The following is a 17,738-nucleotide window of genomic DNA, read 5'->3' as shown; positions in this document are numbered from 1 at the left end:
CATCGTCCTTGTGGAGGCTACAAGTGCACTTAGCAAGTCTCGCCATTGTAGCTAGTCACACAGCAGAAAAAACATTATTTAAAATACAGAGCATTAAGAAAGTAAAATAACAGAAATAAGATTAAAAATAACAATCAATAAAACTTAATGTGACGGTATGATGCTGGCCACTCCCATGCACTTCGTGTTTTGTTTTCTTTTATTTATATTCTGTTCGCGTTTTATCCTTGTTCACTTCCTTCTCGGGTAGACTTTTCTCAGACAATGTCACGTGGTTTTGTAAGGTTCCTTGGGTTTACCTGTGGCTTTGACCACCTGAATGGTTTAGCCTCGTATTTCTCTCTGCACTGTAGGGAAGGCGTTACCTTTTAGTCGTCAAGAGGACCTCGACATTCGGAGGTAGTCCACTGCCTATGCCCACCCCTACCCCCTTTCACTCTCTCTCACAAACAGACAGACACGCACTCATGCACATGCAAAGTCTCACACGACACCACAGATGACAAACACGTGAGTGCTTACGTCACAAACTTTTTTACTATTTACTATTTTTACCTCGCCCTCTGCCTCTCACCATGTCTCTCTATCTTTCTTTCACTCTGTCTGTCTCTCTCTCTCTCTCGTTAAATAGACGCCATGTTTAACGACTGTGAAGGTAGTGGTCCGAAAGTTATCTCTCCTTTTACAGCATATAATCTATATTCACGTCCCTAGTTTTGTCCTGTCTTCCGACCTTTGAACCTCCAATCCTACACCACCTCCCTCTCCGTCCATCACCGTCTCCCTGTGTGCTAGACAACCCCACCCCTGCTGTCTTCTTTAATTAAAATCTTGTCCCCATTGAAACATAGAGGTAATAAAAAAAGAAATTACTAGAGGGCAAGGGCAGGCTATTCTTCTTGTACTAACCGTGGATAGATGTCTGGAGACACCAAGCTGTTTTGATGACGTCCCTTGATGAAACTGCCCCTGTGTGCTCCTGGCTTGGCGGAGGCTAAAATTGAACCTCGCCTCTCTGGCTCCTGTTGAGTCAGTGGCCGTGTCGCTCACTTAACGAGGGCCTCCCCCTAGATTACCCATCCACAAAAGGGAGAGAACTTTATGGCTTGTCTTGAAGCCGGCATTTTTGTCACGCGCTGAGCGCAAAAAGTGTCGACGTCATCATCACGCCCACTTTACAGACGTAAATTACCGGACTTCCTACTGCCTCCACTAGACGGCGCCTAGTTTCAGCCAGAGTGATCTTTTCTTCCACTACATCCTTGCCTTTCCTGCTTAGATTCTGCACGTGTCTGACTCAGGAGGTCAGGGGTCAGGAATCGCAACTTGCTTCGGCGACCAATTAAATTTTTGTTCAGGGTTTAAAAAAAATGTAACAGCGTGCGATGAAAGGGAGGCCACGCTGTAGTGCAGAGCTCTCCTGGCAGCTTTAGCTACACTCTTGCCAAGATGGCGGACACGAGATGGGCTGCCACTGCGTTGGGTGCTTTTCTGTTGCTGCAGTTGCTACCACCTGCAATCGGATCTTCCAGAACGGGTATGTTTGCCTGCACTGCCCTGACCTGTACGTAGTACTGGGTGGCAGATGACGGCGCATTTAACTGACTTTCTATGCTCGATGCCGAGTGCTGTTCTTCTGGTGCGGTAATGTAGACAGGCAGGCAGAAAACATTTTTGCGCACGGCACGCAGACATCTCGGTTGTCAGATGGAATCTATTGATGTGACTGATGAAGGAGTGCAGTGCAAACAATAACTGCCAATTGTATGATATTGTCGGGGATGTTTCATATTTCTAATGTGTCACACTTCATTGATTAACCGGCCGGTGCGGACGTTTTACAATAGTGTATCGCAGGAGAGAGAGGCTGGCACAACTCTGTTCTGTTGCAACTTGTTTTTTGTTGTTCTAAAAACGAGAGCTGCTAACCTCGCTTTCACTTTGCTTACTCACCGTTTCGATCGAAGGACACGGATTTTTTGTGTGATTAACATGTTTTGTATTGTTTGCACTGCCTGCTCCATGATCAGTGAACATCTTGATATTCAGTTCAGTGGATATTCAGAGGGTTAGTGTGACGTCCACAGACGTTACTTCCGCCTGATGGAGAGGAAGAGGTTGATGGAGCTCATGCAGGAGTGACAGACGAGTGACAATGTTAGCAGCAGTGACAAGTCAGTGACAATGAAAATAAAATAGCAATGACAAACTTTCTTCCTTCCCTTCTTTGCATAGTTTTATTACAGGTAGCATGTCCCTATGGCAGTATTGTGACAGTGTCATGACAAGAAGGTAGCAAGTACTGCTATATGACAGTAGCATGGAATTCTAACTCTAAAAGTAGTGATTCCATCTGAACACACACAAGAGCTACTGGCAGTGGTACCGTCTTATTCCTTTGCTTCCTGACGAGATAGTAACAAGTAGTGCTACTTCAGGTACTTCCCGTTACCTGATACGAAAAGACAAAAAGTGCAGTCTGACAGACCACCTAGCAGGTCAACTAGCTCTCTGTCACCTAGCTGACGGGTCACCTAGGTCAGCTGTCTGACACAGTCACCTAGCAGATTGACAGGTCACCTAGCTGTCTGACAGTAACTAATTCTGGTGCCTAGAGGGAGCAGTATTCGTGCGCATGCATGCGTACGTCCAGGAGTGTCGGGTGCTGTGTGTCTTGCAGGACTGACCTGGGGTCTCTTTCGCGGTCTGCCACACGTGCAGGAGGTGCAGTGCCGCGGGGACGCGCTCCCCCCTGACAGTAGCCTGCTGCTGATGACGGTGTACGGGATGTCCACCCACCCGGCCCTGGCTCTCCTCAACATGGCCACCCGCCACTGCTCCACCGCCCACGCTTTCGTCTCGTGCCACGTGCACGACTCAGAGCCCAGGAGAAGTCACGTGACGGTCTTGGTAACAGACCTACAGGAGGGGGAGAGCAGAAAGTATGGTTGCAACGTCACTTCCGTCAGCGCGGGGGGCCAGGTGCAAACCACGGCCTGGGCTGTTTCCGTGCAACGCCTTAGTAAGTGTTGGGGTCACGACACTGGTAACTTATTTGTAACCGGGTACTGTATACCCGTATGTAGCGCATTATTTTGGACAGTATATTAACCTCGTTGACAACATTATTTTGCTGTGTATGTGATTGTGTACAATTCTCACCATCCTTTCCTCTCCTACTTTCCGTACTTGTGAATGCAGCTGGTGCTCCATCTGCTACACCAATACATTTATTAACAACACAGTTTAAAGTGCGCCGTTGTTTCCAGGTTTTTTACAAGGATTTTTTTTTTCTCTCGATTTGTCTTTCTGCCCCTTGCCATGGTTCTTGTCGTCAAGTGGCACGTGCATCCCAAACCCAATTTTAGATGGAAATTAATGATGAATCTATGAACAGTTGACAAAAACAGGGTTGTCTGTTTTAGCTCAGGGACTGCAACCGCCGCATGAGCGAGAAAATAAAACGGGGAAGGGGGGATAAAGGGAAGCAACTCGGTGATGTTTGTACTCTGGTTGTCCGCTCTTTGAGCGAGACGGCATCAGTCTCTTGCTGGTCGCCATCATGGCTGCTCGCCGCTTGGGCCGAGCGCTCGTCTCACTGTGACTGTGGCTGCTGGCGGGGCCAGGGAGGCGCCATCCTCTTGTACAGGTTGGTCACTTCTTTTCCTGCAGTCAGACTTTTGTCAGACATCTTGTCTTGCCAGTGGGTGGTGGTGGGGTAGGGGAAAGATGGAGAGGAGTGTATTTTGGTTTTCTTTCGCTTCACCTCCAGGATTAAGATTTTTTTTTAAGGGAAACACATGCCCTTTGCAGACGATAATTTGGCGAGTCAGTTCATCGAATCATGAAAGATTCGATCGAGTAAGACTTGTGTGCTAAAAGCTAATTTCTATGGTGTTTACACATGAAATTAATATTTCAATCACCATCAATATTTTCGCTTGTTTTGATGGTTATTATCTTTCGTCAGTTGTGAAATCAGTGGAGTGTTCGTCTCTAAGTTATCCTGACTGCCGGCTGTCTGGTCGATTAAGCCTTTAACAGGAGCCCGCACTCAGCTCGGGGAGCCATGATGGTGGTTGTGTTTATGTGTAGCATCGTTTACCCTCCCCAGGGCTGACGGCAAAGGCGTTTCACAGCTCTCAACACGTGCAGGAGCTGCAGTGTGCAGGAGGATGCCTTCCCCCCCAGGTGGATGTCCTGCTGATGATTTTGTACCACGTGACCAGCGGGCAGGTGCTCGCCCGCGCCAATGTCGCCAAGAGAGAGTGCACGATGAGAGGTCAGTTTGGATCATGTGACCTGATGCTGCTGACTCCAGAAGGAGTCGCTTGAGCGTTCTTGTCGACGATTTGGAGGAAGGGGAATGGAGGGAATATGGTTGTAACATTTCCATGGTAAGGCCAGCGGGTCTTCGTGTAGAACTTCAGTCCTGGTCTCTGCCTGTTCAGCGTTCAAGTAAGTGTTTGTGAACTTTCCTCTTCTGCCTTGAGTAATATCGAGAATGTGGCGTATAATTCCTTTTTAAATGTTATGAGATGTATTGAGAAAAAAGCGTAGAATTTAAATAAAAAATGACAGTAGTCGCGGGATCGTATCTGTCAAAGCATTTCAATCAAAGCCACACAACACAGTTCCACAGATGGTCACATTCTACAGATAAAACCAACTTGTAAAACACATTTCACCAAGTTGAGCAGTCTCCTTATGCTGTTATTTAAAATGGTGTTTTATGATGGTCTTTGCCAGCAGAGCCGTCTTACCCAACTCTAAGCATAAGAACCACTTTTCGTCGCGAGTCCGTGGCTAAGAACATTAGACAAAGTCCGTAATGCTGCTGATGTTGTATTATTAAAACTAGCTCGAAAAACAACTTCAGTGGCATTAGTCGTGGCTGAAGTTTTCCACGAAAAGCCTTTCACCAAAAACAAGAAAGAAAAACTCGACAAATGGCGTTTTAGAAGGCTGGGTTGATGCATCTTTCTCACAGCTCAGACTCACCTGGAAATTGGCAGGTAGTCATACGCTTCCTGTGGAGCGAATTGAGCACAAATAGAAGAACTCATTCGCTGTTACCACGCGGAACCTCGTTCAGCAGCACACTTCAGACTTGAACGATGTTGCACACCTGCCCTCCAAACTCGTGGCCTTTCTTGCTCGAGTTGCTTTGTAATAGTGAATAATAAACTCAGTAGGAGTGAACATACCTCTAGAGTACTCATAGAAAGTGAAAAATTGTTTGTTGAACACATTTTATCTTACTTGACGCACGTATATTCCTGACTACGAGATGAAAGGTTTTATTGGCCGCAGATGTCAACTACAGTTAAAATTTGATGTTTCCAGGTGTCAAAACATTTTGTGAATCTCTATTCACGAACTTGTGTTCACTGTAAGAAGATTGCTTACCGACTGAGACTTGCTGTTGATGGTGGTGTAGCAAACCTTGGACGACAAGGTCTTAGCCCTTGTCAACGTTAAGAGACACCTGTCCTCCACGCTGGGTAACTTTGTTTCCTGTCGTCTAGACGACAGCATCTCTAGAAAGGTTGTGGTGAAGATGCTAGTGGCTGACCTGAGGGATGACAGGTCACTGGTGTATGGCTGTAGTGTCACAGGTCTAAAAAACTGGGATAGGGAGGGATGGTGATGACCCAGTCGTGGTGACTGGTTGATCATTTCGAGGGACCTTTCCACCCGGTCACTGTATTCGTCGCAGCTTATAAATGTTTCAGTGCCACTGTTCTAAATAACTATAATTATGTTTAACCCTAATTAGTGTATAATTAATTAGCGTTCACTTAACTGGTTTTGAGCAAATGAATGTTTTTGCATCATTTTTTGTATTTTCCGGCGACTTGCTGTACAGGGCAATCAGGTGATTAAAGGGAAGCTACTCGTCATTCCTTACGCACGTGTTACGGACTGAACTGTCGAGTAGCGTCCCTTTGCGACGTATATTAATTTTTCATGCGCCGTGGGAGAAATCGTCAATTATAGTCGACATTCTACCAGGAGGTAAACAAGATTTTTTTTTAATATATCGCCTCCTATTGTTTGTAAGATATACGAATGAGATGACGTAGATACTGTAAAGGATTCCTGTTTTCACGAAGCAATATGGAAAGGAAATTCTTGTTAATTGTAATTTGCGCTGCCCTGGGATTTCTTTAGTTTGTTAATACTCTGCAATTGATCTGTGGTGTAGATATGCGTTTTAAGACTTATTACAAGCGAAGTATTTACGGATAGTTAAGGAAGAAGAGACTTTTATATTCAATTTACAGTTGAAAAAAAAATTAAAATGTTTCTGATTTTACTGAGCAATCCAAATCTTTTACGAACCGTACAAAAAACGATGTTACGTTTGAAGTTTTTATCGTGTGCTTGTGATTGTGGGTGAACCAACTCAAAGAAAGTTTTGACTTTTCTTTCAAAAAGTAACGAGAAGCGGTGCATAAATATTACCCGTGTCAGTGTCAAGGAGTCTTAGTCACTGCTCAACACAGGTTTGACTATTGTTGGACTAATAGGTAGATATTCCGACAAAGATTGTTATTGTTGTACAACTACTACTGCTGCTGCTCCCGTTTTTTTTTTTTTACACGAATAACCAGTGCGACATAAATGCTTACCAACTCTTACTGGACTTCGCGTGTCTCCTTAGAAAAAAAATGTTCTGTTCGAGGACAGGATACATTTCCATACACAGTTCACTGCACCAAGACAGGTTGCTTTTTCGCACGGCACTTACATGTTGGAGGAGAGATGAGGAGGAGAGGCGTACTTGTATTGATGCATGCTTCACAGCAAAAGGTCAGGGTTATTTTGCTCCTCCCACACATAATATTATGGTAATTTGAGACACAAGACTGTTATTTGCATTAATTTACGTTTTGCAATTTTTTTCGAAACTCGATAGAATAGAGAAGTAGGCCTAGTCAATTATTCACATTATGATGCGCCATTTAGTTTCGTATATTTCAAGCAGAAGCAAGATCTTTGCAGGTGCTGGTTGCGTTAGACAGAAATATTTTCATTTTTGCTATTTCTGTGAGCGGAAGGAGAGAAGACAGGCCGAATATGGTTTTGCTCCCAGTGTTGTCAACAAGGTTATTTCGCGGATATACACAGGGTATGGTACACTGGGCGACCTCTGTCTTCAGGCACCGATGTGTTCTCGGTGGTTTTGTTTGAAATGATGACCACAGAGATTCTCGCCTTCGTAAATCAGGGACGGTGCAAGTGTTTTGGTTTCAGTTTAGGTCTTAGAGGACTGACGAGACGGACTGGAAGAAAAGTCGACTGACACTTCAAGCAACCAACTTACATGAGGACAACTCCTCTACCTCCTCACTTGCACCCGTCATACTTAATGACAGAAGTGGTTTGTGGGAAGTCCCTGAGTTGACTCAACACGTGCCATCCCTGTCATCCTACCCTCTTTCTTTCTTTTTATGATGTAATTTGTTTTCTGCATTCAGAACTACTGAGTGACTGATCTCACTCCGGCCTCACCATTCTCCTGATGCTGACACATGTTTTGCGACTTATGTCAAACCATCTTCGTATATTTTACTTTTGCTGCGAACGCACCAAAACTTCCAAGGGGGACAACTCGTGAGATCTTGTGCCTAAGGGAGACTACTCTTCTTCAATGCCAAGGCCCGAAACTCTGGTGAGGCAGTGTTCCCGCCATGACGTGCCCAGGGCTGTTGAGTTGTTGGTGGTGTTGCTTCTTTGTTGTCGTGTCGCTGGTGGGGATAAAAACCGGACCTCACAGTCGTCCTCACACGGTATGTAAAGTGGCCTCACGCCTTGGTTTTCTAACACCTGTGAGGCGGCAGGATTTGAGTGAAGCTGCCATATAGTTCCTGACTGCAACTTTCTTTGTCAGTCGCCATGAGTCAGTTTTGCACACGGCACTCTAGTTTTAGGAGCGGTCGGTGCAAAGCAATATCATGCCAGTGGGCAGCATATTCAGATGTCTATTAAATGACAAGACACACAAACTCGCTAAATTGACATTTGTTGTTTCAACAGTTTATCAGTAAATCACTAATAACCGTAAACATATAACTATTCAAACCATTTTCTATAGGCAAATGTTCTGATATAAGTAAACACAAAAGTTTGTCATCCCGCGGGCTGTCATAGTTTAAGTGCCTCATAATATCGACGAACGATTTTGTTCGAACAAAGCAAGCAATCGATACTATTTTCAGGCTTGACATCCGGGGCTTTTCGTAGAGAGCAGAGCATACGTGAAGTGGTGTGTACATGTGAACAGCTTTCACCAGACATTGACGTGCTCTTCATGATGGTGTATCAGGTACCCAGCAGCCGAGTCCTGGCCTCCTTCAGCTACTACAAGCGGGAGTGTTGGAACTCAGACTACTTTGTCTCCTGTGTCATTGACGAAGCCGATTCCAGAATGAGTCGCCTGGCCATTCTAGTGGCCGACCTACCTGAGGGCTCCTCGAGGGCTTATGGGTGTAACGTGTCGACGATGGCGCCAGGGGGGGTCCTGAGGGTACTGTCATGGCGTGTGGACGTCGTCCATCCCTGGAGTAAGTTGCGATCACCTTGGTGGGGTATACAAGTACCTGCTCCTACCCCATATCGGCCGTCATCCGGTCTCTCTATAACATGTTTCTGGGGTATTTTCATGTTTAGTCGTCTCTCGATGTACCTCAAATTTTCTTCTGCTTTGTGAGTTGTATAAAAGGATGCCAGCAGGTCTCTGCATCTTCACTTGTCTGTCTTTTTCTGTCTTTTTGTGTCTTTATAAACTCGCTTTGATGATCTGCTAGCGCAGCGGCAAAATGATTCCATCCAATAGAGAGAGATGGGTAAATGAGTTTAGGTTTTGGTTTAGATACTTTCTTGAGCACAATATGTTTTCTTTATGTGACTACTTAGTCGAGATTCATACTTGTTGCCTCTCTGTTAGGTCACTGAATCCTCCCCACCCACTTCCACTCCGCTCTTTGTCTCTCAGTCTCTCTCTGTCTTTCTCTTTCAGTTTCCACATTTAGTCATCCAATCTGCCATCAAAGAAACTGTTTAACAAGCAACCCCATTACACAAGTCTTCAATAATATTGTGCGTTCAAACTTGTTTCCACATTTGTCGATGACACTCAAGCTGCTTTTCATTAATTATTCAGACAGAGCGGGACTCTCTTGGCTTGTAACTATTTTCCGTTAATACCTCCGATGAAGGAATTGAAAATGGTGCTAATCAGTCTGGATTCTAATAACAGTTCATGTAATCGTATATTCTTGTTAATTATTTATTGTTTGCTCGTAATAAGGAAAGCTATTAATGTGAACAGCACTGAAATTGTTGTTCTGCTAACATTTTCAGGTCGTTAAGGGGGGGGGGGGGTATTAGAGACATTCCCCAATACCTCTGTGGGGTCAGGTACCCAGTCCTTTCAGCTGGGGTCAACTGGGGGACTACAGACACAAACACTGCAACACTCATCTCGGGCTTAAGTCGCCGATATTTGTGATTAATTATTCACATTAGCTTCAGGCGTTAATCTGTTCTATCAATATTATGGGTAATCATCTGTGACAAGCAATGTACGCACAGCACTCGAGGCTTACTGAGGACCGACCACCCGCCGGTGACAAATACGTACCGTGCACGTTGGTCAGTGAGGTCAGCAGCTATGCGTCATGGTCACGTGATAATCAAATCACTGTAAACAATATAATCTTACAATATAGTCTACTGTTCATAAGAGACCGTTCATATTATTGTTATTTATTTTAAACTGTCAGTTCAGAGTGACGTTGTATTATTCTTCCGTGTGCTTACTCCATTCCGCTCTTCCTTCAGTTTTATACTCCTTTTCTTTTCACTCCCTTTTCTTCTTTCCTCGATTATCGTGATCGATAATTGATAAACCGCCCGCAGACAAGGTTGCAGCTGTGTGTAATGAGCACCTGAAAATGTTGGGAGAATGAAGAAATTTGACTCTGTTCTCGATATGTTCTGGTGGAAACAGACATTGATCGCGCCCTCTCCCGGTGTTTGCCTGGGAACGTTAATATTGTCATTATCGCAGTTCAAGGGCTGCAACTCGTACATCCTCCCAGACCTCAGGCAAGGGAAGGCACTCTTGCCGTTTATAATCACGACCCCAAACTCGCGACTCTGGGTTAGTTCTAGACGGCGCCCTGGCCATGGTGGAGGTGCAAGTGTCACTTCTCTCCTGGAGGAGACATTTTCACACTCTTGTCTTGCTGGCAACGCTGGGATGCGGCCTGCAAGTTTCTCCAGAAGGTACGTGGACAGATTTCATACTGATGTCTTACAAACAGCTTTCAGAAAGCGTGGTGTCTGCAAAATGCGACTGTTGTTCTGTAGAAGAAGCGATGTATTCCATTGTTAATAGTGCGACGAGGGTTGTTTTTGCACACGGCACGCTATGGGTTGGACAGGAGCGAGGCCATGGAGGTATCGACTGCTATTCATTACCAGTGTCTGGGTGCCGGCATTGTCTGAGTTGTAAAACTTATTATAGGTCACTGGGGAGCAAGATGTGCGTGCCACAAATTAATTATTACTCGGTCGCCCGCAGCTGTGCTGATGAAATGGCTGTGAATGTTGAACACGGACCAGACACTGGCTTTTGTTTTTCTAGCATTTCACTCTCACCAACGTTTGAGCGGGTTTTTTTATGGGGATTTCTTAGTGTCAGGAATTTTCCCAAATTGTGTTAACCCCGGAGAATCAATTCGTTTCCAGGCTTGACATCCAGACCTTTCCAGGGTTACTCCGGGGTGCAGGAGATGCGATGTTCGGGGGAGATGCTGACCTCGGATGTGGATGTCTTGTCCTTGGCATTGTATCGGGTGCCGGATAATAAAGTCATAGCATCCTCCAATCACCGCAATCGCAAGTGCAGAACCTCGGAAAACTTCGTCTCGTGCGAGATCGACGATGTGGACTCGCGCCAGAGCCGCCTGACGATCCTCGTCACGGACCTGGCGCCCGGCCACTCGCGGCCTACGTCTGCAACGCCACGACGGTGGAGGCCAGCGGCGAGACAAAGGTCATCTCGTGGAGGATTCATGCGCGGCACTTGAGTAAGTCGACATCCGCCTCTCCCCCAGGTGATGGTCTCCCTCGCGACAATGTCCAGCTTCGTCTGTCTGTCTGTCAGTCTATCTCACCCCCAGTCCGATGTACTTTACCTGTGATTATACTCAGTGTGTATAGAAGCTCCATTTGTGTGTGAATCAGCGAGAGAGAGAGAGTCAAAGGAAGAGTAGGATCTTTTGTGTCCTGATGAAACCTGGCAGTAACTGAGATGTAAGATAAAGGATGGAATTAAATGTAAAAGGTGGAGTAGAAGAGAAGCTGAATTCTGATGTTTGACAATACGGACTGTCATCAGGCATTAAGAGTGATCATCTTTAGTCTCTAAGTGCATAAAAGGTCTTCATTGACTGATACAATATCGTACCACAAACATGCATGCCAGTGAAGAATAGATGTTTAAGGTTCAAGTCTCGTCTCGGGCACAGTGTTCTTTTTTCTGTTTGTGGCATCAGTTTACTGGGCTGTCTGCCTTGCGGTGATATAGCCTTAGTTGCTGGCTCGGCGTAAAACACACACACACGCACCCTCACCCACAAAAACACACCCTACACACGCACACCCTACACACACACACACCCACACACTACACACACGCACACGCTACACACATCCTACACACACACCCTACACACACAATATGTATGCCATAAACGACCAGCCTCACTCTGTCTCTGTGTCTCGATCATGTCTTTCTTTACACTGTTCTCGCTAATAATTAGATAAATTATTTATGCTTGATCTGACCGCGTGTATATTCAAGTGTTTTCCTCTCTGTCGTTCTGTTTGTTTACCTGCATAAATATAAACAGCCGCTGTGACAATTACCCCTAAGGAAGTTTATGTCGAAAAGAACAAGACTATGCACACCGTGTGTTTGCTTCATGATAAAGATGATCGACTAACGATAATGCTGATCTTTAATTGATATTGGAAATTATGCGACCGTGAAATGGGATGCGACCATTCAGGGGACGAAAGTCGAAGATGGTAGTAGTCCAAGGGAAGCAACTAGTCAGCCGCCAGCTGGCAGAGAGAGACAACTCCAGTTTTCAGTCGAAGCTGGCGTGTGAACCTCCCGAGTGATGGCCGCTCCGTCCCGGGCTCCTGCTTCATCTGTCTTTCTTTTCATCGCCGCTTGCATCGCACACCTCGTCCACTCCGACACAGGTGAGTCGTCTGCAAAGTTTCAATAGTCGTTGTTGATGGCAGGTGAAGCACTGGCAGCACTGGAAGTCGCAGAGTTGAGAAGTAGGCAGCCATTTTGCCTGCAGTCCGTCATTGTTGAAGTTTTGAGTCATCCTGTGCTCTAGCTTGCCTTTTGCACACGGCACGTGATGTGGCTGATGGCAGCGAGGAATATTGACCTGGCTGCAAACGTGTGATTCATACCTGGACGTCCGCGCTACCCTCGGTACTTGCAGACACCGCGCTCGTAAAAGCCAATCTCTGCAGGTGTCGTGTTCTTGTACCGACAAAGGTTTGCACTCAGGTGGACTGCTGTAAAATGACAAACAAATTTGAATTCATTTATCCAGGTAATGGTTGTTAAAAAGAGGCTAATAGAAATGCGCTTTGAAAAAAGGTTAACTTTCTGAGTTTAAAGACATAAACTATTTTTATTTATATCCGCGTTCAGAAACAGAGGTGTTTATTTATTACAAATGCTCGTTGTTGACATCAGGATGACTGTTGATGTCTGTTTCGTGTCTTGTTCCAGGCCTCCTTGCAACATCATTCTTGGGCTCTAGCACGATCCACGAGGTTCAGTGTACGGACGAGGGCTGCCCTCCGACCAGGACATGCTGTCGCTGTTGTTGTACCGAGTTCAGGGGGACAAAGTCCTGGGGTTTGTGAATCTCAAGAATCGCGAGTGTGCCACCTCCGATGTGTTTGTGTCGTGTTATGTCGATGCCACTGGTTCGCGCAAAACCCGGCTGAAGGCGTTGATCTCGGACTTGGTGGAGGGCGAGGCCAGACATTATGGTTGTAATGTGACCACCATGCAGCCTGGTGGGCGCACCACCATGTTGTCCTGGTTTATAGTCATTCATCAGACTAGTGAGTACGGCCCTACTTGTATTGTACTGCCAGCCCACTCATTCTTTCCGCTCTTCTTCCGGTGTGCATCTCTGTCAATGGCACGCGCGCACACACACAGACAAACATATCTTTGCTTTCTTTATGCTTATATTTTCTTTCTTTGTCTGTCTGTCACGCTGTCTCACTGTCTGATTTAAAATTTGCTGCTCGACCTGTTTTCTGAGTGGATTCTTGTAGTATATATTTGTTTTCCACCGCGAAAACAAAACTAAGGAGATTGTGGGAGGAGAGGTGGAGAAGGATGGAGGTTCATCACGTAAGAAGCAAACAACATATCTTGCGGTTACTACCTTCCCACCTCTTTAACACGTACAAGCCACGATTTCTTGCTCCAGACTACCTTTTCTCGGCAAGTTATTGATCCTCCAACGTGCGAGACTTTTAAGTAGGAATCGACTGACTGTTCTCTGTCTGACTGTCTGGCTGACTGCATCATCAACAACATCCTCGACATCTTAAAGACTGTTTACGGTCTTTCTGCCTACATGACGTGGCGCTGTGATATTTATGTTCTGAGTCTCTCCATCCATCGATCTCTTGATCCAGCCATCCAGCCATCCAGTCAATTTTGTTCATTTGTCAGAACTCCCGTTGCCCATTTGCCCATATACAGAGGTCTGAGCCCTTACAGATACATCCACAGACATCAACGGATAGAGACACTCTGTTGGGGGGAGGCAATACCTTGGTCAAAAAACACTCAATACCTATGTGTCAAAATGTATTTATGGGTCTGTGTTGATTCATTTATTGACACGATCGCACCGAAGCTCGTTAGCGCCGACTGACCTTTTGTAAGGTCAGCAGTCAAGGGTCACTAAACACGGGTGTGACCAAAGGGATGTGTGAGAAATGACAGGTGTGGCCACTGTTACTTACAACAGTTGTGTTGAATGTGGCAACCGAAGGTGAGATGAACTACTATAACCTATAAATACTATAACACCCTGACGCGGTGTTTTTCTGTGGTGATGTTGCAATGATTGTTTGACCTTTACGGTACGACCTTTTTGCCGGTAGATGACGCTGCAAACTTGATTGAGAACTCCTAGAATATGTGCCAGCTGTGTGACTGCGGATGATTTTTGTCCGATGTGTGAAATACTGAAATATTTTCAGCTTATTGCATAGTACTTGCATGCTCCGGTAGACAGAACACTGCTTTTTGGGTTTGATTTGGTTTGAGAGATGGCAGTAACAACACAATGTTGTATAGTATTAGATGAAACAGTAACAATATTATATGATATGAGATTGAACAGTAACACAGTAGACTGCTTTCAGGGATGAAACGTTTGTAAATGTTTGTGTTTTCGTAAAGACACGTGACTATGGACGATTGATGTCTGAAGCCAGAGATGAGAAGCACGTGCTCTGTTTACCAATCGGCGGATGTTTCTGATTATTGCGGTCCACCGCGAAACTAAAAGATGGGAGGATGAGGGTTACACCAGTCTAGAGAAATCCAGTCATAGGTAGGAGTTCGGGTACATTTCACTTCTTCTGTAACTGTAGCGAAAGGCGTATGACAATTTTTATTTCTTAAAATAACTCATAACTGACACCTTTCTTCCTCGACTTTCTCCTCGTCGACACCTCGATTATCATTGTTATCACGATGGTTATCAGTCACAACTACTGCTGCTTGTCCTCTTTCCGATGCTACTCGACTTTCTTACAGATTATATCCATGTTTTGTTAATGTCAACATGCGGCATATACCGACATGTATATAGACTGGTTATTTATCTGTTTCTTTCCATTTTCACACCTGTACAGGTCATGTGAAAGAAGAAGTAGTTATGTTAGAAACAAGCTGTAGATCTGACCAACCTCTCACGAGATCTCGCCATTGCAGTGATGTTTGCACGAGATCGATACTTACCTGCCTTATTTAACGGTTTTTACTCTCGCCTAATCCGCGCCCACCGCCAGGGTCTCGCTTGTTGCCGGGAAGCACATGTGCAGGGGACGCAACCTGCTGTAACATTGCCACCTCAGGGAGGCAACTCCAGCTCCCCCGCCTCGCCTTGCAGTTTGGGGAGGAGAGGCAGTTGCTGGCATCTCGTCGCCATCATGGAAGGATGCAGGCTAAGAGAGCGGTCCACGGTTCTCTTCGCCCTGTGTCACTTGTGGACGGCAGCTACCCGGGCGGCGGACACAGGTAGGGTACCCCTTTCGCTCATCGATTTGCAGACGATGTCATTTTTGTTTAATAATTCTAACTACACCCGGCCGTGCCTGTTGTTGTCGCTGGTTCGGTGTGGCCCACAGTCCCACTGGAAGCCGCCCTGTTGCGAGGCAGGGTTGTATTTTGCACACGACACGCACCGAGATGGCGGGAGATTTCTGTGAACGTTCAATCATTGAAGTATGGGCGCTCCCAAACAGTTCACAGCGCGCCAACATGCTTCTTGCATTTCATTTCACTCCAAATGAGAGTCAGGTGCAATCGATTTTAAAGGAAAAAAAAAGGAAACGCGGTGTTATTGATCCATACTTCAGAATATTATTTTCTTAATGAATATTAGATAGCAGGCAGTGGAAGCAGTTTTCTGGGTTAATTAAATTTATTGATCGCCTTGTTTCGCTTCTCCTATGACGGCGCTTTGAAGTAACCGACACTTGATATGATATCAGAAATGCAGGAAAAATCCAGCTACAAATCGTGCTGGTTTTAAAAAAGTGCACTTCCGGTGGTGGAAGTAATCTGCACCCGCCATCTCCTGTGTGTGTTTCAGATTATATTATTTCTTTTCTTTAATGATTCCTTAGCGATATTAATGCTGAAGACCAAATCGTTGTGTTCCTGCTTGTTGCTTCATGAATTGTGTTTCAGAGACATTTGACTTTTTCAGGGCTCGTTTCTAAATTGTTCCTGGGGTCGCATGACATCCAGGAAGTCGAGTGTAGTGGAGCAGCCTTGCCCACCGACGTCGACCTGGTAACCATGGTGCTGCACTCTCCTCCCTCTGACAGAGCTCTTGCCTATGTCAACCTCCAGACCCGCCATTGCTCCACCTCCGAGATGTTTGTGTCGTGTGTCATGGATGACCGAGACTCCAGGCAAACCAAGCTGCGCGCCCTCGTCACCAACCTCCCTCAGGGCGCAGCGCGCATGTACGGATGTAACGTCACAGCTGTCAAGGACGGCTGGAAGGTCAAGGCTTTTTCATGGTCCTTAACAGTCATACACCAGACACGTGAGTAGCGTCACTACGGCAACAACATGGCGGGACATAAGGCTGTGACTGAGAGAAATGTAATGGAAACATCTCGAACATTAAACAATAATATAAACATCGACTGTACCGATTGCTATGTCCGTGATATGAACTATGAGGGAGAAGAAAAAAATCACTTTTGGTGTCCTGACGGTCTCTGGGTGTGAACATGGGGTAGAGGAAACTGATGTGACGTGCGTGGCGATAATCATATGCCGTAACTGCTGTGACGTGCGGGCTCGGTTACATACCGTACAGACGGTGGTGTGTGCAGACGAATTGCATGTTGTATGTTATTCGGATGAGGGGTAATATGTATGCTGAATAGGTTGAGGTGGGTGTCGGGTAATTGCATGTTGTACATTATGTCACGTGCGGGGACGGCTGTCGTCGAAGTAATATTTTATTACTTTGTCTGGCGGCAGCGTCTGCTCTCCCAGGTCCTGCTCTTTCATTTCTCTCTATTCCGCTCTCTCCTCTCCCTCTCTGTCTCTCTCACTGTCTCTTTATCCCTCTTCCTGTCCTTTTCTTCGTTTCTTTCTTCTTCCTCTCTTCTTTTTCTCTTCCTGTTCTACCTGTCTGTCAGGCTCTCATTCTTTCTGTCTCTCGGTTTCCTAGCCCCCGGCTCTGGATTATGTCCCCTTATCAGACAGGGACAGTGCCGCGGGTGGGTGGGGCGAGGGCCGCTGCTGACATTAATCATCATGATAAAAGTGTTTTGCGGCGGCCAGACTGTACGTATCAGGGCCGATTATCCACTCCAACCTTTTGATCTGTGCGCGTGGAGTATTGACGTTGGTCCAGGGGATGCAACTTCTCAAACAAATACTGACGGTAGAATCGAAGGGAGAGAACTCCTTAGTAATCATGTTGCTGCCGAAGTAGCCGGATCGGCTGTGAGGTCTGGGAGTTGAAGACTGGGTCGCCATGATGGCTGCGGAGCAGTGGTGGGCGCAGGTCTGGGTCGTCGGCGCTGGCTTTTGTGTCTTTGGAGTTCGCTCGACACCCACAGGTAGGAGTCTGTGACTTGCTTCAACCGCTTCCTTTCACACTAAGCTCTCGGCAACGCGCTAGTATGTCTTGTTTTGCATAATTATCGTGCATTTTGCGCGGAGGAAGAAAGTTCTATTTGCACCAGTCTTTGCTAGTGTTTGTGGGCCACAGCAGAGTTACGGGCCCTGGCGCTGTGCTGCTACATGATGGCGACTGTATTTAAAGTGTAAATATCTGTTACAGTGTGTGTGCAGCAAGTTGCTTTATATTTATTTTATTTTGTTATAGAATAGACAACAATAG

General features: G+C 45.9%; 2 protein-coding genes across 3 annotated transcripts in view; both read left to right on the top strand.

Annotated features, from left to right (window-relative positions):
* LOC112568945 overlaps positions 1-17,738 on the top strand; it is a 197,683-nt gene that overhangs the window by 133,523 nt on the left and 46,422 nt on the right. The window lies entirely within an intron of this gene.
* LOC112568947 lies at positions 702-16,411 on the top strand. Its single transcript, XM_025246534.1, has 4 exons — positions 702-1,537; positions 2,681-3,022; positions 15,154-15,382; positions 16,077-16,411. The coding sequence occupies exons 1-4, from the start codon at positions 1,450-1,452 to the stop codon at positions 16,087-16,089; spliced, it is 672 nt and encodes a 223-aa protein (XP_025102319.1). The 5' UTR covers positions 702-1,449; the 3' UTR covers positions 16,090-16,411.

Source organism: Pomacea canaliculata, linkage group LG7 (assembly GCF_003073045.1).
Source record: "Pomacea canaliculata isolate SZHN2017 linkage group LG7, ASM307304v1, whole genome shotgun sequence".
NCBI lineage: Eukaryota > Metazoa > Mollusca > Gastropoda > Architaenioglossa > Ampullariidae > Pomacea > Pomacea canaliculata.
The sequence above is the reverse complement of the archived record's forward strand: the minus strand, read 5'-3'. Positions and strand labels throughout refer to the sequence as shown.